General features: G+C 38.5%; 1 protein-coding gene across 2 annotated transcripts; it reads right to left on the bottom strand.

Annotated features, from left to right (window-relative positions):
* Positions 1 to 633: 633 nt before the first annotated feature.
* Positions 634 to 21,411, bottom strand: prph2a (peripherin 2a (retinal degeneration, slow)). Of its 2 annotated transcripts, none has more exons than XM_087991300.1 (3): positions 20,502 to 21,411; positions 19,483 to 19,729; positions 634 to 945 (listed from the first exon to the last, which is right to left on the bottom strand). In XM_087991300.1, exons 1-3 carry the CDS (start codon positions 21,080 to 21,082, stop codon positions 883 to 885), a joined length of 891 nt encoding a protein of 296 aa, XP_087847426.1. In that variant the 5' UTR covers positions 21,083 to 21,411; the 3' UTR covers positions 634 to 882. The 2 variants fall into 2 exon arrangements, with proteins under 2 accessions (XP_087847426.1, XP_043551655.1); XM_043695720.2 differs by lacking the exon at positions 634 to 945 and adding an exon at positions 11,055 to 12,641 and having other exon boundaries at positions 20,502 to 21,384.
* Positions 21,412 to 21,661: the final 250 nt, after the last annotated feature.

Genomic DNA, 21,661 nt, shown 5'->3' with positions numbered 1-21,661 from the left:
TTAAACATCTTGTGTATTATATACATGTGTGGAAATTCGGTGATATTTAGTCCTGATATTCAACTGTTGGCTGTGGCAATTCAAATTAGGTACTGTAGGGGTTGCGTTTATGGTAGGATATAGCTTTACATCTGCAGCTCCTGACTTCACTTTTATTTCCAGCCAACTTACTGAGGAGACACCAGGTTATTTGCCATTTAGAAAATCAGATAGCTGATCACCCTGGTTTCCTTCCCATCATATGGCAGTAGAGTTTCCAACTTTTATTTGACATGAATGTGGAGGTTTGATCATGTGGCATCTGATTCATTCACATTGTACTGACCCATTGTTTGCAAATGTTATTATAAGTAATTGGATTCCCTGAGGTTGAGTATACTATATTGTACTATTGGGGTATCATTCTAACTATATAGGTTCAGGAATAGGTCATTCAGGCTGTAAAGTCTTTGTGAAGATTCAATTTATTTGTGGCTGATCTATATAGAATTGTAATTTACCATAATCTCTTGATCTCCTTAACCAAAAATTCAGATCTGGTATCCACAGTGTTTTGCTTGAGGGATTTCTAGGTTTCTATCAGGTTTTCTGTGGAAAACATAATTACCAATTCAATTCCCAAATAACCAACTCGAGTGTTAAGATTGTTTAATTGTTCCAAATTTCCTCACCAAAGGAAAAACTTCTCCATCTACAGTATTGAATCCTTTATTCATTTTAAGCCCTGTGATTAACACACCCCTTACATAGATATACACACACAATTTTGTAAGCCAAAGGAATGCAAGCCACCTTTGCACATGATTTTATATATTTAACCTTTAATGTTCATATTTTTCCAGAAGCTTGACACTCTGCACTGGCTGCAGTTCCCCAGATAAGTCACTGCTGAATGTGAATCAAAAGGCTGCCACTGAGTAGGCAAAAAAAACCAAAACACAGCATCTGAGGAGAAAGAAATAGAGTTAATGTTTTCAATCAGAACATAGACGTAGGCAACATAAGTGCACAATTGTGTATCAAAGATAATGATGTTCTGGGCAGGAATTAGTGGCAAAGTTTGCTTGAAGCAATGAATATCATGGTAGAGCATTTAAAATACATAATTTGATGAAACAGAGTCAGCATGGCTTTGTGAAGAGTAAATTATGCCAGACAAATTTACTAGGATTCTTTGAGACTGTGTCAAGCAGGATAGACAAAGAGGAAGTAGTAGACGTAATATATTTAGATTTTCAGGAGGTGTTTGATAGATACCATACATTAGGCTACTTAATAAGAGAAGATCCCATGGTGTTGAAGAAAGCATGGATAAATAGGCTAACTAACAGAAAGATTTGGGATAAGGGGGACTTTTTCAGGATGGCATCCTGTAACTATTGGAGTGCCCCAGGGATCAGTGCTGGGGCCATAATTATTTACAATGTTTAAAAATGACTTGTATGAAGGAAGTCAATGTGCTATTGCTGTATTTGTGGATGATCTAAAAATGAGTGGGATGGTAAGTGGTGAGGATTACAGAGTCTGAAAACAAAAATTTTGCAGTTTGATTATGATGTGAGAAAATGAGATTATGCCCTTTGGCAGGAAGCATAAAGGTGCTGAATATTATTTAAATAGAGAAAGACTGCATAAAACTACAGAATAGAGCTTTGAGAGACCTCATTCATGAATCACAAAGTCTAGAGTCCAAGTTCAGTGGTTAGTAGGGAAGGCAAATAGAATGTTGGCCTTTATTGCAAATGGAATGGGATATAAAGGTGGAGGGGTTTTGTTAATGCCATTTAAGACTCTAGTCAGATCATAGCAAGAATACTCTGAACTATTTTGGTCACTTTATCGCTGGAAAAATGTACTAGTGTTGGAGGCAGTCCAGAGAAGGTTCACTCGGTTGTGGAGGGACTGTCTTATCAGGAGATGCTGAAAAGGATAGCATTGTATTCATTGAAATTTAGAAGAATCACAGACAATCTTCTTGAAACATCGAGGATTCTTGGGGACTTGACAGGGTAAATACAGAAAGGTTGTTCCTCTTGCGGGAGTGTCTAGGACATAACCTCAGAATAAGAGGTTTCATTTAAGACTGAGCAATTTCTTCTCTTGGGGTAGTGAATCTATGGAATCCTTTACTGCAGAGGGCTTTCAAGGCTGGGCCTTTACATATATTCAAGTCTGAGACATTTTTTAATCAGGAATGGAATCAATGGTTGGGGGAAAGGGCAGGAAAGGTGGAATTGATTATTATATCAAACATGATTTAATTGAATGGTAGAGCAGACTCAATGGGTTAAATGACTCCTTTCTGCTCCTCCGTCTTGTAGTCTTAAAGTTGGCCAATATTGTTTTCATCAGAGAAGGAGAACTTATGGAGAGCTTTGTGTTGGTTCCAATGGAGGAGTGTTTCAGGCATTGGCATTATTCAAATGAAGAAGTGTCGCTGAGACTAAAATTGTTACTATGAGATTATTATGCTGATTTAAAAAGGGGGAGTGGCAGTTTTCAGTGCTACAGAAAAAATGAGCAATGTGAATAGTGGTAGTTTGAATGTGAGCATTTGGTATTTAATGTTGGGCAAAGAAGACCTTTGCACTAATATCACTTGTTGGTTTTCAGTCAGAGAAGTTTGATTGTGTTCGACTGTGATAATGTTTCTTCTCATAGCCAGTTGTGTTCCTTTTTGTCACAAGCTTGATTTCTGATAATAAATATACACCTGAATTCCCACAATGTTATGCACTGTTAGATTTCTTTGGAGACAATATAGGCATGGGGGATAGTTTTCCCAACAGATGAGGGATGATAAGAAATGGATAATTGGCATTGAAACCTGAAGTCTGGGTTGAATATTCTGCCACGATTCTGAATAGTCTGATTTAATCATTGACAATGGCTGAGGGCAAAATCGTCAGTCTTCCTGATACTTCACTGGAGGAAATTGTGGCTTGTCCAAATCTGAACAAGTGAGGGGTCAACTTCAAGGCAGTGGATGAGTCAACATAGATGGTGGAAAATCAGAGCGGGGTGTGCTAACTTACCTGTGGAAGCTAACTCCTCTATCTGTATGGATGTCGCTCAGGGTGTAGGTGACAAAAACACAGGTTCTTGGAGATTTACTAGATGAAACTGCAAGAGTGGAAAGAGATGCAGGTTTGTTGGGAATTGGGTCAGCGGAGAAGGTGCTGGGCCTTGGGAACAGAATTAGTTCATTGACTGAGCAAATAGAGCAAGAAAATGTGGGAACAAATTGGGTATGTGACTGGCTTGATGTTCTAAACCATATTCAATGTAGCATGTACCACTGGACTTGAAACAATATAAAGAAAACTTGAACAACTAGAATGGAAAGGACATCAAAGATTGACTGCAATTAAGTTGATGAAGGTGGGGGTTATTGATTATAAATAATGGCTTTTGGTTTAATGATTGGAATTGACGTACTGTTCATGCTGAAGAAACATTAGGAATACGACTGGGGATGTCTGAACCATATATTGAAGGTATTCAATGTTATAGGTCAGAATAACTTCGAAAAATAGTTTAGCTTGTTTGAAATAATTGATCTGTTACTATTGAATCCACAATTAATATTTTTTTTGACCTGAACTGTTGGATTCATTATTTGAGAGTACAGCCTAACATTGCCAACAATTAAGCAAATCTTAGCCACGTCCTGACAACATTTCAACAGCAGTGCTGAAGACCGATCTAGCTGCCCTCCTATTCCTTTATAGTTGCAACACTGGCTTCTACTGTTAATGTGGAAAATTTCCCAGGTAAGACCTATCTGCAGAAAGTGGGACAGATCTAACTAAACTAATAACCACCCAGTCAGGTTATTCTGGATCATCAGCAAAATGACAGAACGGTTAGATTGAGGTTGACAGCACTATCAAGTAGCATTTAATCAGCTGTAACCAGCTCATTAGTTCCTAGTATTGGTTCTGCATGCGCCACTCAGTTCCTGACCTCATTATAACCTTGGTCCAAAGACCTGATTTGAGGTGAGGCAGGAGTGACTACCTGAAACAACATGATGCCATTTGACTGATTACGGCTTCAAGGAAACCTAACTAACTAAGATCAATGGGAATTAGGCAAAATATTTTGCTGGCTGAAGCCATACCCAGCACAAAAGAGTATAGTTGTGGTTATTGGTGGTCAATCATCTCAGTCCCCGAGTTTCTCAGAGTAGCATTGTCAGCCCAACCATTTTTGGCTCCTCTGAATAATCTTCCCTCCATCATAAGATCAGGAGTGGGGATGTTCATTGGTGATTACAAAATTTCAGTGACATTCATGATTCTTCAGATAATGAAGTAGTCTTTGTCTGTATACAAGGTTGGATAAATTTTGGGCTGGTAATTGTCAGGTAATATTTATGCCACAGAGACAAGTACTAAATTAAGAGCATGTTCAACAAGAGAGACTCTTACCATTTTACCTTGATGTCACTGAATCCCCTGCAATCAAAATCCTGGAGGTTACCATTGATCAGATGCTGAATTGTATCAAGATTGTAAATATTATGGCTACGGTGGTGGGTCAGAGACCAGGAAATCTGCAGCAAATAACTCACCACCTGGCTCCCCAAAGTCTGTCTACCATCTACAAGGCGCAGGACAGGAATGCTGTGGACTTGCCTTCATTTGCCTGGGTAGGTGCAGTTCTGATAACTCTCAGCCAGCACTTTGAACATTCATTCCCTGGCAGCAGTGGTGGCAATGTTACCATCTGCAAGTTGCACTACAACATGGCTCTTTTCAACAGCACTTTTCAAACTTCCAACCTGTGGCATGTGGAAGGACAAAGGCAGCAGGTGTATTGGAACATGACCACCTGCACGATTTCCTCCAAGTCGCATATCATCCTGACTTTAAACTATGTTGCTGTTCCATGGATCAAATTGCTGGGCCTCCCTTCAACACACTCGACGTATCTTTACCCCAAGGATTTCAGCAATTCAAGAAGCTCATCAGCTTCACAAAGAAAATCAGGGCTGGCAAATTATGTTGGCTTAAACAGCACCACCCACATCCCATGAACAAATAATAAAATAATCTATGTATAATTTTGAGTAATTATTGCTTTAAATATGTTTTATGATTGAAACCCTTAAATTGTGGTACTCTGCAGTATTTTTCAAAATAATGGCGTGATCATTTAACTTCCAAATGATCTACTGTTCAATTTTAAAGAAGCTTTCACTACTTGGTTTTATGCTATACATAATCTAAAATCTAATCTGATCTCATCTAACATTTTAGACCAAGAAAAATCAAGTATGCTGTAAAGACTACTTGTTGCATGAATTGTTGTTGGAAAACTCAAGTTCTGAATTCATAAGTGGTCATCATACTTTATAAGGAGAATCAATTGTATGGGTTCCAACCATCCAGAAAATTTGATATACAATACAGGATAGAAAATGTATCAAATGTATCAATAACAGCAATGTTTTAATGCATATAATGTACCTTCTGTAAAATAAAAGGTTTAACAAAATAAATGCTTAAAATTTCTTGTGCTTGCCTCATGTTGTAATCATAACAACAAGAACATGCATTGCAAACACTCCAGAGGCTGACCATGATCAAGCAATGTTCTTGTCTGGGGAATCACCATAACCCTAGTAGAGAGAAGACGACTGGTAGTGATTTAACCTGAGGGTCACTTGAACTCTGGCGAGACGAGATTGAGAAAGAGAATCTTTTGTGGTAACCATTGTGTGTGCAGGGCCCATGCTGTGGCCATCTTTCTGCATTGCTAACCAGCAGTCTAGCCAACTGAGTGAACCAACCTCCAGGCTAAGGCACCTTCTGTATTTTAGTTTTTTTTTCAAACATTCATTTTCATCATTGATGCTTTCTCAAGGGTTTTCTATTTTCCTTTCTGAAACCAGACAAAGAACAGTGGGATCTATAACGAGTGAAATTGTCTATATAATGTTTTGTGTGTATAAGCAAATTAGTAACTGATGAAAATATGAATGGCAGGACTTTACAGTAAATGTTTTACAGATATTTGAAATAAACTCTTAGCTACTTTCCAAAATTCTTCCACACTTCCACACCTATCTCACCTTTCTTTTCCATCATTTTCTCATCATACTGAGACACACTTCTATTGGCTTTGGACAGTGTATAGAGACATACAATCAGCCTCAGCTTCTTTCCTCAGCTGAAAGTCATGCTAGAGAGTTATAAAATGCTTGTGCCTTGGATTGTATTCCTCCTTTTCAATTACAGGGTCACTGAAAGCAAATAGAATTTGCAATGGTAATTTAGAATGGAGACCTATTTTGTCATTTCTGATAGGGTGTGCATTTCTCTCTTGGTCACTGACAACAGAACCTGAGATTTATTCTCCAATGCAGTTTCCAAAATTCCTGTAACAATTCAACTTTTAAATCGTCTAATTAATCAGAGAAACTGTACTAAAATTTAGTTCAGAACAAAAATCATAGTTCACTTTTTTCAGACAAGTAGTTATGCACAGACATTTCTTTGTTGTAACTTGTGTAATAATGTTTAAATTATTTCAAGCTTTACATCTGGTTCAGAAAGAGCCCATTTAATCCATCCTCTCTATCAGTTATGAGAAAGCGATATTCAGTTTGTCTGCTCCCTATCTTTTGGTTATTGTACAGCAACTTCTTCATCTGTAAGCACATAACCTTTTGGAAATTATTATTAAATCTGTTTTCTCCATTTTTTTGTTCAGTCCATTCTAGATTTTAGCAAAATATTTCCAAAATAACCACCTTTCCTCTGGTTCTTTGCCAGTTCTCGAAAATCAGCAACCTTTGTTTACTCTCCCCCTGTTGGAAAGCATTTTCATTACTCCATTAGGAAAACATTCATAATTTTTTCATCTATCATAACTTCCCTTAACTTTCCTTGCTTTAAGGAGAATAGCCTCAGTACCTCCAAATTGTCCAACATCACTGAGGTCTCTTATTCTTAGTGGCCCAGATCTGTCAAACTGTCATGTTGTGAGCTTTCTGTATTTCTTTAATTACACCATAGCTTGCAGCTGCAGTTTTTAATGATATTTTGAAATGTAAGATGATTATTTTATTAGCCTTTAATCCTATTTACTCCACCTTGAAGTAACATTTCATGACAGTTCAAGTAGGATACAGAAAGTAAATGCAAATTCTCTGGTATGAGTAAAATGCCTGATCTGTATAATATTGAATAACTTACTTTGAATTAGTTTATAATAAGCATAAGTTTGTTTTGGTAATAAATCTTGTTTATTAGAGGGATTATATCAGCTAATTTTTTTTAAACTTATCACTTTGTCCATCTTGTAGATTGACTTTCACTGTTTTGAGTATTTGGGGATATTGACCTTGTCCTTTTCAAGTAGTTTTCTCAATTGGACACACAAACCTGCACTGTAGATAGTTACATTAATCAAAAAGATTCTGCTTTTATGTTGGTCTAAATGCACTTTGATTTATTTGACAGTTCCTGCATATATAACAAGGTTTTAGTTGTAATTCCTAGGCTGCCCTGAGTTCAGCTTATCGACTGCAACTAAACAAGAGTGCTGCACTTATTCTCAATGTTTTTGCTTCAAAGCTTTAAAAAAAAGACTATCCTCGCATGATCTTTCTCTGTTTCTGCTGGCAGTGTTTGTGGGTGCCATGTGGATATAATTTAACTGCAGCTTTGTCAGTTATAAATTGACCTACCTAAGAATAAAGTTCACACATAAAAAAGGCCAATCAAACCAAATGTCTAAGGGCTATTGTTTTCATGGAGTCCTTTTGCATAAATTCCCTTCAGGAAGGGGAGAGCTGTACATCTCTATGACTGTGTTGTAGCATCCTTATTAAAAATGCAACCTAGAGGAGGAAGGAATTTGGGGAAATTACAAACCTTTGTTTGTTTCTCTTATTCCATTTGTCCATTTTTGTTTTCATGGACCTTCCTGTGAGATGAAATAACCACAGTAGTTTTTGTTACATTCATAGCATATGTTCTATTCACTTGCAATACAATAGTTTTATACATCATTCTCTGGCTAGTATTTTCACAACAGTGATACAGAGAAATGTTAAAGCAATTGTTTAAAGTTCAGTGGCTTTTTTTGTTGAGTTAAGCAGATAGACAAAGGATACTGAATAGCTATAGTGTTAAATAGCCAGTCATTGATTAAAAGGATTGGTCACAGAAAGCTATGGTGAGGTCCTTCATAATATTACAAAAACTGCACAATTCTATCATGCTGTAGTATATGCGATAAAAGTGTCATTTCAGCATTGTTCTTTTCTCTTTCAAGAAAAAAAATGGATCGAAGAACTCTCTTAATTTGTTGAGTGAAAGTTGCAGAGATAGATCCCACAATTTCCCAATGAAAGCATTATGGTATGAATTAAGTTTATTTTCCACAAAAGGAAACTTGTTAGTTTGTTGCCTTTGTGTTACCATGAACCTTTCTTGGGTGTTTCCATCTGCACACATCAACATCCTATGCTTTCTAGTATTTATTGCTGTTATAGTTTTTTAGCAGCTTTACAAATATGGGTTCAGAATAAATATTATAAACAGTTCTCTCTTTTAAGGAAAACGCTAATACCACAAGTCACTTATTTTCTGTTGACAAAATGCTCTTTAGAAAAATTGATTTAACATTGCACTTAATCAGGGTTACAGTTGAGATTATTCTTGCTAATAGGAAACAAAAGCCATTTTCAAACAATGGCTGTTTGCAGCTTGCTAATTATGTGGATTATTTTCAGTTCTTATACTTTTTAAATGAAATATATATGGAAAGTCCAGAGTTAGAATAAATTAATTTGTTCCTTGTACTCTGTGTATTTCCCTGTTATTTACAGCAGAAATGTTGACTCAGTTCTGAGTTACATCTCACCTGAAGGAATTGTTCTTCACTCTGGATCAGACAGTGAATTCCCATAAAATGTTACTACTTCATAAATCGCTGCTAATGGAGCTAGATGCTCATTTAATAATAACATTTAGATTAGACTAGATTCTCTACAGTGTGAAAACAGGCCCTTCGGCCCAACAAGTCCACACTGACCCTCCGAAGAGTAACTCACCCAGACCCATTTCCCTCTGACTGATGCACCAAACACTATGGACAATTTAGCATGGCCAATTCACTTGACCTGCACATCTTTGGACTGTGGGAGGAAACCGGAGCACCCGGAGGAAACCCACGCAGACACGGGAAGAATGTCCAAACTCTACACACACACGCCCCAAGGCTGGAATTGAACCTGGGACTCTGGTGCTGTGAGACAGCAGTGCTAACCACTGAGCCACCGTGCTGCCCATAACTCACTTATCTATTTAGTTTCAAGTTCATTTATCAGATTTTTGATACATAGGTAAAGTTTGTTCATGCATTTTCAGTCACTGCATTTGGGGAAAAAATGTTAAGTATTTTGAGATATGTTGATGACAATTTTTTATTTTTAGAAAGTTTCATTTTGATAAAACACAACTTTCTGCTCACTGTTCATAAGATATTGGGGCAGAATTATTATCAGTATTCTGTCAAGGATTCAACATAAACAAAAAGAGACTGTGAAAAGCATAAAAGCAAATACTGCAGCTTTTGACTCATTTCCAAGAAATCTAAGATAAATGTTTGTAGCTGGCAGCTATCAATATTGCACTGGAGCCTCACCATGAAAGTTTCTTGTTCTTCGAAGAAGTGTCTCAAAAAATGAGGCATTCATAGCGCCAATCTGTACCTGTTGTCTAGATTGATTCAGGGGAATATCAAATGTGCTATTCTGAAAAGACTCATGTCCTGGGCTGTTCCAATCCTTTAATTGAAGATAGATCCATCCATCATGAAGACTGAGTACCATGTTCTGCTCAAATCTTTATCTATATTTTTGCAGCATCATAGCTTTCTTCTCACCAACATCCAAAGCTCATCACTATGCAGACTTGTGCAAAAATTCTAGTGCCTGCACAAAATCTACTTGACCATCACTGCTGCCGTCTACAATTTCCAATGGCTTCTTGCTATTTGATACACTGAATTTAATATGCTTGGTTACCATAAAGCATGAAAGACATTGTAGAAATAATGTGAGGCAAGTCCATAACAGCATTCGTAACATTGCACTAAGGTTTGGAATTCAGTCCTTCAAGAAATGGAAGCCATTGGACATTGGGTATGACAGCAGTGATCATCAAGTAAATTTAGTGTCAACTTTGATGTTATGGAAGGTAGAGTGTGTGTCATGATGGGGTTTGATGCTGGTGAAGAAAGTTGAGTTGCGCAGCAGCAGAAGTATAGATAACGGTTTTAGCGGGGAAAGGTACTCAGACATGGATGGGTATATCCTCAACTAGAAGACATAGGGTTTCTGACCAGTTATATATCCTCCTTTTCCTTCTGATCTCCCTTATTGGTGACAGAGCTTCCAGAAGAGCAAGTCCTTGACTGTAACTGACTCACTCTTTGCTTTATTGTTTCACTTTACATCTCTGAAAGTTTCCCCTCAGTGCTGTTTCTTCCATCCTGTTCCATCTGTTTCTATTGTAAAGTGGCCTGAGCCATTTCATTTCTCTTCAAGGTGCTCTGCCAATGCAAGTGTTTTTTGCTAAATTATGAAGAACTTCTGGGATTTTTTTGGAAGCAGTGGCTATGGTACTAGATTAATAATCTAGATATTTAGAGTAATGGTCTGGATTCAGGAGTTTTAATACCATCATGGCTGCTCAGCAGCTTAAATTCTGCTGCTTAAATAAATTTGAAATAAAAGGTTTGTACTATGTAATTAACACTTGTTCTTTAAAATTTTTCTAGTACAATAATGCCTTTTGGGGAAGGAAATCTGATCTATCCCTGCCCACCTGGTCTACATGAGACTTCAGACCCATAGAAAAATGGTTGGAACTTCGCAATGGCCTAGCAAACCATTGGTTATCAAAAAGCAGATTCACGGATTTTTTTTTTTCTGGGGAAGTTAGGGATGGTCAATAAGTGCTGGCATTGCCGGTGATGCGCACATCCCATGAAGGAATACTTTTATTTAAAAAAGAGTAAAATGACGATTGGGAGAATATTTATGTTTTTAATCATAATTCATGTCAACTGTTTACTTTTTTGAGAATTATACAAATGGGACAATGTTTATCCTTTCTGTCCTCTCATTTATCACATTTCCATGTGTAGTTAGATGTCATGATGAATTAGATGTCTCTCCTTGAAAAAGAATTACATAAGTTAATCCTATAAACCGATGTTAAGCATACTTAGCACTTTTATCCTTGAAGCTGCAACAGGCAGTTACATCTCAAATTGCTAACAGAGAGCTGTTCCAAATAATAAAAAGGATGTTAGTTTATGAGACTTAAGATAAAATGGTTCTAAATTCCATTGTATCTCAAAATTTCAGACTGCCTGAATTAATGAGACAGACATTTTTTAGCTAGTGTCCTGTAGTAATTGAAATATATTGTGAGTCTATCCTAAATACAACTATAATTTTGGCAGTGACAGTAAGCTATTTATAAAAATTGCATTTAATGAACAAAATGTAACATGGTTTTGTTTCAATATGATATGAATACAAGTCATTGCTATACAGAATCATAAAAAATGACTGTGCTTGTACACATATTGTGGTGTAATTGATTTGTTTTTTCAACTGCACCTCCTATCCGAATGAATAGGTGTAAACAAATAGTTATGGACTTAACTGCAGACCACAAAGGAATCTCCTTATATTTACGATGCTGATTTCAGAAAGTATTGGGAACATCACATTAACTGTGTTTAATTCAAATATTTTTTTGAAATCTGATCCAACCTTTGTAATTTTTCCATCTATGTTGTTTATTTTAATAGCCCTGCTTTGAATAGAGAATATTGTAAAAGTTGATTTGTCACATTTGGGTTTCTAACATGAATTATTGAAATACATAAAGTATTAATGGAAATTTTTCACTTCATGAAAAATGCCCTTCTGTCTTGGAAGATGCTTTTAATATTGAACCCTATTTTGTAACAACACAAACTATATAACTTCACATAGCATTTGAGCTACATTAAAAATGGCAGGACTGTTTTAAATAAGTATTGTCATCACACAATCCATATTTCCAGATTCAAAAGCAATACATTGGTTATATTTATCTCTTTATATAGTACAAGCAAATAAATTTTAAAATTAATTTAACATAATTCAAATATTGTAAATAAATGAATTACATATTATGTTAAATGGTGATGGTTTATACAATATAATAGATTATGCGTGGCAAATACAGGAAAATAAAGTCCTTGGGGTACATGCCTTTTATATTAAACAACAAAGGGAATTATTCATTTCGTTTTGTATTGTACATTTATTCAATTTTCATTTCCTTCATAGTCTAAATAGTTTCTCCCCCTCTCCTGCAACTTGTTGTTTGGTCTCTTCAGCTGACTGTGGCAACAGTCGTGCCCTCTTCCTTTTTCACCTCTTCAGCTGTAGCTACCTGATTGAACTTACCCAGCTCTTTTACACTTTCCAGGAGAGATTTAAGTGTTTCCTTCAGACCTTTCTCCATTAACCAACCCTCACTATCACTCTCAGGATCTTCAGGATTTGCAATGCTATCCAGGGCTGTGTGCAAATATTGGATCCCAACCATCACAGTCACCTAAAATGCAGGTAGAGAATATACCATCAGTTAACTAAGTCCGTGGTAGTCACAAACAGGAGGGCATTGTCCAAGTATAAAGCAATTTTAGAGGCCTTTTGACATGCAGTGTTGGTGTCCCTGTCTCTGAACCAGAAAGCCTGCATTCAAGTCTCACCTGCTCCAAAGGTGCATTGTTGGTAAGTCATCAGACAGCCTGACGGGGTAAATCTATCACTGGGATGAATTAGAATTCTTTCTTGGCTCTGGATAATCCTGCAAGTCCATGCTCCAACAGGTAGTTCTGGCTGGGCACACAGTGATAACATGAAAATACTCTTTGATGGCATGCTGCATATTTGAAGTTAGATGGGCACCCCGAGTCCATTTGGGGTCCATAAACCTTTGATTCTGAATTATATTTTACTGTGTTCTCTGAATTTAGCTGAAAGAGGCACACAAAGAGCATGCACTCTGCATTATGCTAAAAATTATTACAATTATGAGTTTGTCAGTAACTTGGTTGTGTGTCTGCAATTTCAGGATGAAGTTAGTTCATCTTGTCCCATTACTGTTTCTACCTGAACCTGCTAATGGATTTACACATTTGTTAGAATCCCTGCCAACCAGAGGACGACTTTATTAATTAACCAATTTTTCTGCTATTGATTGCTGGCTTATGGGTTTTAAGCCATTCCTGATGAAGGGCTCTTGCCCAAAATGTTGATTCTCCTGCTCCTTGGATGCTGCCTGACCTGCTGAGCTTTTCCAGCTCCACACTCTCGACTTAAGCCATTCATGGCATTCTAAGACTGAATTTATGCAGTTGACGTAATTGACCTATTGGTATAACATTCTCAGCTACGGATTTGCAAAGCATATTGAGGATGTTCAGACTGTTATAAAAATTCAAAGGTCAAATTTCCTGACTTGTGCAATTATGTCACAATATGACTTTGCTGTTTTGCCCTGAACGAGCCTCCAAAAGGCCAGAATACAAACCAGAACAAGGCAACAGTGCTGTCAGATCAGTATTGAATTTAGATTGCTTTGATGCTAATCTCATTTGAACCCAGAAGGTCATAACTATTTCTATTGCCTTGATTACCCACCTTCTCCTGATAACTTTTCACCTCCTTGTTGACCAAGAATCTATCGCCTCTACCTTAAAATTATTCAAAGACTCTGCTTGCACTACCTTTTCTGGAAAAAAATTCCAAAAATCACCATCCTTTGAGAGAAAAAAAAGCCTCATCTCTTTCTTAAATGGGTCACTCTTTATTTTAACAGTGACCCCTAGTTCTAGGTTCTAAAAAAAAAGTCCTCTCCACATCTGTCCTATCACCAAACCCTCATGACCTTGATTTGGAGATGCCGGTGTGGGACTGGAGTGTACAAAGTTAAAAATCTCACAACACCAGGTTATAGTCCAACAGGTTTAATTGGAAGCACACTAGCTTTCGGAGTGACGCTCCTTCATCAGGTGATAGTCCTTGTTCAATTTGAACCTTGTGTTATAGTGCATTACCTGAACTTTCTGTTATAATGCGTGGCAACACAACTGTGTGTTTTATTTTAAATTCAACATTGAATATCTGACCCACCACCATCTTTTCAAGGAGAAATGTTCAAACTCTAAAACGTGGAAAAACTATTTGAACAGCTCATCATTTCCCCACACAAATATTTATTTAGGGAAATGTTTTACAACTAAAGTGTAGGATATATGGGCAGGCCTCTTGATAGGTAGAGTCGTGGAGATGTATAGCATGGAAACAGACCCTTCGGTCCAACTCATCCATGCCGTTCAGATATCCCAACTCAATCCAGTCCAACCTGCCAGCAGCCAGCCCATATTTCTCCAAACCCTTCCTATGCATATACACATCCAGATGCCTTTTAAATGTTGCAATTGTACTAGCCTCCACCACCACACTCTGCATGAAAAAATTGCCTTTTAGGTCTCTTCTATATCTTTCTCCTCTCACTCTAAACCTATGCCCTCTTGTTCTGGACTTCCCCCACCCCAGGGAAGAGACTTTGTCTAGCTATCCTATCCATGCCCCTCATGATTTTATAAACCTCTATAAGGTTGCCCCCTCAGCATCTGAAGCAACAGGGAAAATATCCCCAGCATATTCAACCTCTCCGTCTAGTCTTCCAACCCTGGCAACATGTTCTAGTTTCTATTTTCAAGAAGGTGCACGATATGGTTCTTATGGCTAAAGGGATCAAAGGGTAAAGGAAGAAATCAGGAACACAATAGAACATCAGGCAATAGTAATACAAAAGCAAAACATTACAGATGCTGGAAATCTTGCTGGACCTACTCAGCAAGTCAGGCCGCATTAATCAAGAGAAAAGCAGTCATTGCTTCAAGTCAGTGGCCTTTCATCAGAATGATATCTGATGAATTGTCTTCCACATGAAACTTTAATTCGGCTCTGTCTCCATTGATATCTTCAGACCTATCTTTGACCACAAACTTAAGAATAAAATGTTAAGTCTTTACAATACATGGTTTAACTTGCCAATTTGTTGATTGTAGAACCTTGACTTGTCTTTGTTTTTGAGTTTCTCCTGAAGTGTGAATGTCATAGCATAATTTGATGTGGAATGGAAATGTATGAAAGTTATTTTTAAACTAGAATGATGTTTTATCGAGGGAAATAATCTGGATCTCGGGCAATATATAGAGTGTACAATATGAAACATTCACTACTTTCCATTGTGAAATCAGTTTATTTTGATAAATTGCTTGGTAATCATGCATCTCAAGTTTTTTTAAAAAAGGCCATTTGGCCCATCAAATAAGCTTCACCAAAGTTCACGCATAATTACACTGTAATAGTCTTTCCTTCTCTATGCCATGATTTCCCTCTCTGTTCTCCCTATTTCCCTGCATTCAGTCCAAGGAATGCGCTCTTCTGGATGGTGTGCTTGCCAATTGAGCAAAGGCAGCCCTACTTGGACTTATGCTGTTTGGAGCTTGGAAGAATGAGAGTGGATTTATTGAAACATACAGGATTCTGAGGGGGCTTGACAAGGTAGAGGCTGTGCAGTGTAGAGCAGGATGACTCAGTTTAAAAATAAGAGATCTCCAACTGAAAATGGAGGTTTTATTTTTCCACCGGATGAGTGCTGCCATTAGTAAGGTTAGCCTCTGTTGTCCATCCCTAACTGGCCCTGAACTAAGTGGCTGTGGGTCTGGAGCCAAATGCAGGCCAGACCATGTAAAGAGCAGATTTTCTTCCCTGAAGGCAATCGGTGAACTATAAGTCTTTACAACAATTTATGCTAGTTGTCTTTGTCACCATTATGGAGACAAGGTTTATATTCTGTAGTTATTATTTGAAGTTAAATAGTATGATTTAAATACTTGACCCTACAACATTAGCCTGGAGCTCTGGATTATTAACCTAATACCATTACAATTCCACCACCATCTGCCTCTTCTTTCAGAGGGTCATCAATCTATGGATTTCTGACCCTCCCTGAGCAGTGAATTGGAGTTATTTAAAATGTTCAAGGGCAGCTGAATGAGATTGATTTTTGATCTAGAATGGTTATGGAAAGGCAGGCAGAACACAGAGTTAAGACTTCAATCACATCAGCCATGATATTACTGAATGATAGAGCAGGCTTGAGGGTCCATATGATTTGGTATTGCTCTTATTTTTTGGGTTGTTCTTCGCTCCACCATCCAACACACACACTCAGACAGATATTAGGCTCTGAGTTTGTAACAGTAAATTCACATTCAGATGCAGTATTGGTAGTATGGGTTGCAACCCAAGTCATTGAAGGGAGATTAAACACAGGCTGTTTGAGGAGAGAAACTCACATTGACACTTCATTTCTTACAATTTGCAGCATCCACACAATTGAAAAGATTTTCAGTGCCTGCTTGTTATAAAGGAAAACATGTCAGTAACTTTTGCAAATCAAGTGCCCACAAACAATAACAAATTAAATGACCAGATAATCTGTTTCAATGGTACTGGTTGAGGAATAGATGTTAGCTAGGAAAGCTTTCACCTGTTCTTTGAGTAATAGCATTGTCACAGAATCTTTTCTCTCCTGGTAAGGTACACCTTGATTTAATGTGGCCTCTGAGCAATGGTCCCTCTGACCGTATACTACGTATTCAGTACTGTATTGAAATATCAAGCTAGGTTGTACATTCAAGGCTATGAGGTAGAACTTGAGTCTATGGCTTTATAATTCTGAAGTAAAGTTTCTTCCAATCAAGGCAAGGTGAGTGCCACTTTAAAGTTACAAAAGCTTGAAAATTTAAAGACGCTTGAAGCCAGTGTCCATCATCAACCAGCAAGTGTAAGCCAAAGAATACTGTCAAGATTTGTTTTCATACTACATCTCAGCCACTACTCATGTTGACTAAAGAGAAGATAAAAACCCATCTTGTCTTGCTTTTGCTATCTTTTACAAACATTCTCTTTATCTGTTGTTTTCAAATACTACAAAATCTGTTTAAAACATTTTAGTAATCTATCAAAGTCACTGTCCAGAGCTAATGACAACGAAAATCAAAATGATTTTCTGAAGATGCTTCTTTTTATTTCACTAGATGGGATGTGGGCATTGATACCTGGCCAACATTTATATCCCATCCCTAGGTGCCTCTGCATGGCTTTCTCAGCCATTGAACGTCAACCTCATTTCTGTGTGTCTGGAGTCAGATGTTGGCCTGGTCAAGTAGGGACAACAGGTTCTTTCCCTAAAGGGCATAAATGAGCCAGATTGTCATAAAAAAAGTTGTCATGGTCATTATTACATTTCTTATTCTGGATCTATTAATTGGATTCAAATTTTGTCATTTAAACCTAGGACCCCAAAATATTGCTTAGGTCTTTGGATATTTACTAATGCTACTAGGCTATTACCTGCCCTTCCCATACAGGACTTTTAAAAGCTTGAGGTGTACTTAGAATTCACTAACTAAAGGATTTTGCATCGCAATCAAATAAATAGTGTATAATTCATCTCCTTCATTGTCATGGAGACAGATGGGGCAAAAATACCACGTATACTTCACAGAGAATTCTGCTTAGCAACAACATTTTAGCAAACAAAAGTTTAACTTCATACATATGTGCCATTAATGAGGGAAACTCACTTTAATACAACAAAACTATCAATAATCCATTAATGTAACCATAGAAAAAGCAAAACACACACAACTAATCCTCAAAGTGTGCATCTAGACCTGTTTGGTGCAAAAGTAATGCAGACAGCACTTGTGGATAGGGGAAACTGATTAACTTTTTCTCCACAGATGCTGCCTAGTCTGTAAAGTATTTTCGGCATTTTACAGTTTTATTTCTGATTTCTAGCAGCCACAATATTTTTCTTTTGTACAACTTATTGTTGCAGCTTGCATAATATAATCCAGTCCTTATTAATCCTACAGATAGTTTCTAATGTTATGTCATGAACAGAGGAACTCATTAGCTCATTTGGTTTAAGAGAGCTGGTCTATAGTTCACAATAATGACAACAGTGTGGGCAGTTGCAATTTTGTTTTGGCTGAGGTTGATTTGTGATCTGCCCTCCAGAATAGAAAGTAATGGCAAACTACTGACAAAAACTGTCAAGGAAAATGGCTCAGGAAGAAGTATCTGTGAACAGGGAGCAAAGGACCTGCCTCTGTGGGAGCTTCATTGATGCTATTTTCCAGTCTTTTCTGCCTCCATGTACATTGTTTCTCTTACAAATTATCATCTAACGTCCTCTTCCATGGCTCGATTGAATAAGCTTCCACCCGCGTTCCAAGCAACGTATTCCAGATTGGAAAAAAAAATATTCTCATCGCATCTGTTACATTTGCAAAGCACCTTAATTCTGTGCCCTCTTGTTCTCGATGCTTTTATGAGTGAGAACAGTTTCTTCCTCTTGTCTATCTCATGATTTTGAAAACTTCTATCAGATGTCCTATTGGCTGCGTTCCCCCCCCCCCCCCCCCCAAGGAGAACGGTCACAACCTTGCCAATCTATCTTCCCAATGTAAGTTTCTGAACCCTGGAACCATTTTTACAAATTTCTTCTGCACTTACTGCAATATGGCACCCACAACTCTACATAATAAACTGTACACAATGCTCCAGGTAAGATTGAACAAGTATCTTGGATAAATTCAGCACTGCCTCTTTGCTCTTTTACTCTCTGTTAATAAAGCCCAGGATGCTGTATGTTCTCTCTAATAGATACTAAGAGGTATATGGCACAGAAAAGGTCCTTCAACTCCTTGTGTCTGTGCCAGTCAAAAATAAGCACCTAGCTCTTGCAATGTTATAGGTAATATGAAGGTGACAAACAAAGCAATTCTATTGATTTGAACTAACATTTAACATTTTGCAAGTTCAAAACAGATCAAATTTCTAGGCTGACGCCCAGAACAAAAAAGATTTCTTTTGCTCTTCCATGGTTAGAATGTGGGCAACACACCTCCTCCAGTTTCCTCCCCGCCTTGGAGGGTGGGAGGAGCAGAGTTCTGAGGGATGGAAAGGCAGAATCCAAAATATTGTGACACTTGCCCTCATGTTGATTATTCTGCCTTTTTGAAGATGGCAGGAGACTTTAGTCCTGCCCACTGAATGCAGCAGGCAGCAAGCAGCACCCTTATGAGAATTCTCCAACAAAAATACCACTCAGGCAGTGCAATGATTTCCTAGATGGATCAGTGGGGATAGGGGAGGGACTCAATCATTACTAGAGACCTGTAATAACTGAGCTGCTGGATGGTCAGCAGCTAAGTTTAAAAAGATATATTGATCACTTTCTCCCAGACTCTCAACAACCGTGTAAGGGTTCAGTATTTTAAAAAAATTATTGGTCTTCTTACCTCTAGTAACCACAGGATTAGGACTAGTGCTCCCATGGATTGCATCATGTTAGTGTAATAATTGAGGAGAGCTTCCTTGCAGCCCCGAGTCCAGAGGTTGAGCTCCTCGCTCTGGAACTCATAACTGTAATGGGCGGAATTGTTGGTGATCTGCTGCTGGATACAGGGTCGAGGGGAGGCTGGATTGCAGCAACTGAATGGGACCCCATCCGTCAGGTACTTCCCATCGATATTGCTCTTAACACGGCTGTAAGGAGGAGAGATTTAGGACAGGTTACGGCTCTTAGTGTTACCTCAACAACACACCAAATGAATCCCGAGTTCAAACTAAGACTGAGCCATGTCTTATCTGCACTTTTCACATTATGACTGAATTATTGGGTGCAGCAGGAGGCCATACTCCCATCGGGCCTGTGCATGCTCTGTCACCTAGTGTCAATCTCCTGCCTTTTCTCTATGTCCTGTATACCGTCCCAACAAAATCCCATGTCCTCTTGAATGCTTCAATCGAACATCTCTCCTTCCCCAGGTCCAGGGAGTTCATTACAAACCCTAACTACTGGTTAATTGAGAACCTTTTTTTCTCACTTCACCCTTGTTGGATCACTTCATATCTACGCCCTCATATCTTTTTTTTTACAGGTGCAAACAGCTTCTCCCAATCTGCACTATCCAGACTGCTCATTATTTTGAAAACCTCAATAAAATCTCCTCTCAGCCTCTTCCCTTCATGGGAAACAAAACCAATTTCTTCAATCTATACTCCTAGCTGAAGTTTCTCATTCCTGCAACCCCTCACCCCTTCGCGCGCTCTCCAATGCATTCCCATTTTATCCTATAACGAAACACCAGAACTGTACACTGACGTCTGACGAGTGTTTTACACAAGTTTAACATTACTTCTGTGCTCTTGTACTCAGTGCCCCTATTAACAAAACCCAACGCACTTTATGCTTTATTGACTGCTCTCTCCTGCCACCTTCAATGGTCTGCGTGCATCGATTTCCCATCCTACTCACTCTTTCACCTCCTTAGAGCTGAAGTCCAGGTATCTGTTGCTGATCCACTGGATTTCAAACCAATCTCTGAAGCCGTTGTTGCCACAGCAGTGGAACTCGATCTGAAGTTGGTCGATAGTTTTTTTCATGAAGCACCGTCCCGGAGTGTCGGTGTCTCGATAATATTTCATGCTATTTTTCAGCCCCTTGGCCAGAGTATCCTCCATATAGATCTTCATCAGAAAGCTCAGCACCACAGAGAGGAAGGTCAGGCAAGTGAAGAACAAACAGGCGCCAAGGTAGAACTTGAGGAAAGGTTTCCACCGGGCATATTTCGCAGGGTCAAGGGAATCATAGCAAAACTTGCCACCAAAGCAGTTGATGGTGCAGGCCAGCACGCCCACCAGGATCAGGGAGTTGGGGACTAGGTGGCTCTCCGCATTGTCCATCACTTCGCTTCGTTTCCTCAGCTCAATCTTAAGGAACAAGCCCATCCCAAAAACAACGATGCCGGCCAAGACGCAGAACCAGTTCAGGAGCCAGAGCCCCTGAGCCAACTTGACACGCTTCTGCAAGTCGAACTTGACTTTGAGAATGGCCATTTCCTACTGCGGAAGTCCAGGGAATGGGATTTGAAGATTGAATTTGGGGAAATCAGTGAGATTTGGGCATGGGTGCAGTAAGGGCAGGAGACAGACCACCTGAGATCAACTCAATCTTGTGACCCTCCATTCTGACCACCCTCAAAAGCAAAATCTCCAATGAGACGAGAATGGTGTGGGCGCTGTGAGCTGTCCAAGGTAACCGAGCCAGAGCCGGGGGACAGAATCCGCTTCCAGCGCTAACCCTGGCGCACCTTTCCCCAGTACTGGAGAGAGCTCCTCCAAGAATGCACTCGGGAAAAATCTGACAGTGCAAGACGTCACCTTAAAACCAGTAATAGGTTTTATCGCTAATCATTTAGAGAAAGCTGTGGCCCAGTTGAGTGATTGAAATTAATCCGCGCTTAATTTCACCGGGTTGTCCTCAGGCTGTCAGAGACTGCATCTTCACCTGGCCGCTTTCTTGTATTTGAAATGTCCAGGGAAAGTGTTTTTTTTAACTGAATATTCTTCGGAATAACTTCATGGATTATTTATTATTGAATTAATATCGTGCTGATACGTGCATCAGGTTTCCTC

Source organism: Chiloscyllium plagiosum, unplaced genomic scaffold (assembly GCF_037043375.1).
Source record: "Chiloscyllium plagiosum isolate Xiang-an unplaced genomic scaffold, Cpla_swu_hap1 HiC_scaffold_10, whole genome shotgun sequence".
Classification (NCBI taxonomy): Eukaryota; Metazoa; Chordata; class Chondrichthyes; order Orectolobiformes; family Hemiscylliidae; genus Chiloscyllium; species Chiloscyllium plagiosum.
This window is presented reverse-complemented; position numbering and strand designations above follow the sequence as displayed.

Coding starts and splice junctions, on each gene's coding strand:
- prph2a (XM_043695720.2), bottom strand. CDS start 21,082: ATGGCCATTCTCAAAGTCAAGTTCGACTTGCAGAAGCGTGTCAAGTTG. Junction 19,730..20,501: donor AGCTCTAAGGAGGTGAAAGA/GTGAGTAGGATG, acceptor TCCTCCTTACAG/CCGTGTTAAGAGCAATATCG. Junction 12,642..19,482: donor TAATCCTGTGGTTACTAGAG/GTAAGAAGACCA, acceptor CCTGCATTTTAG/GTGACTGTGATGGTTGGGAT.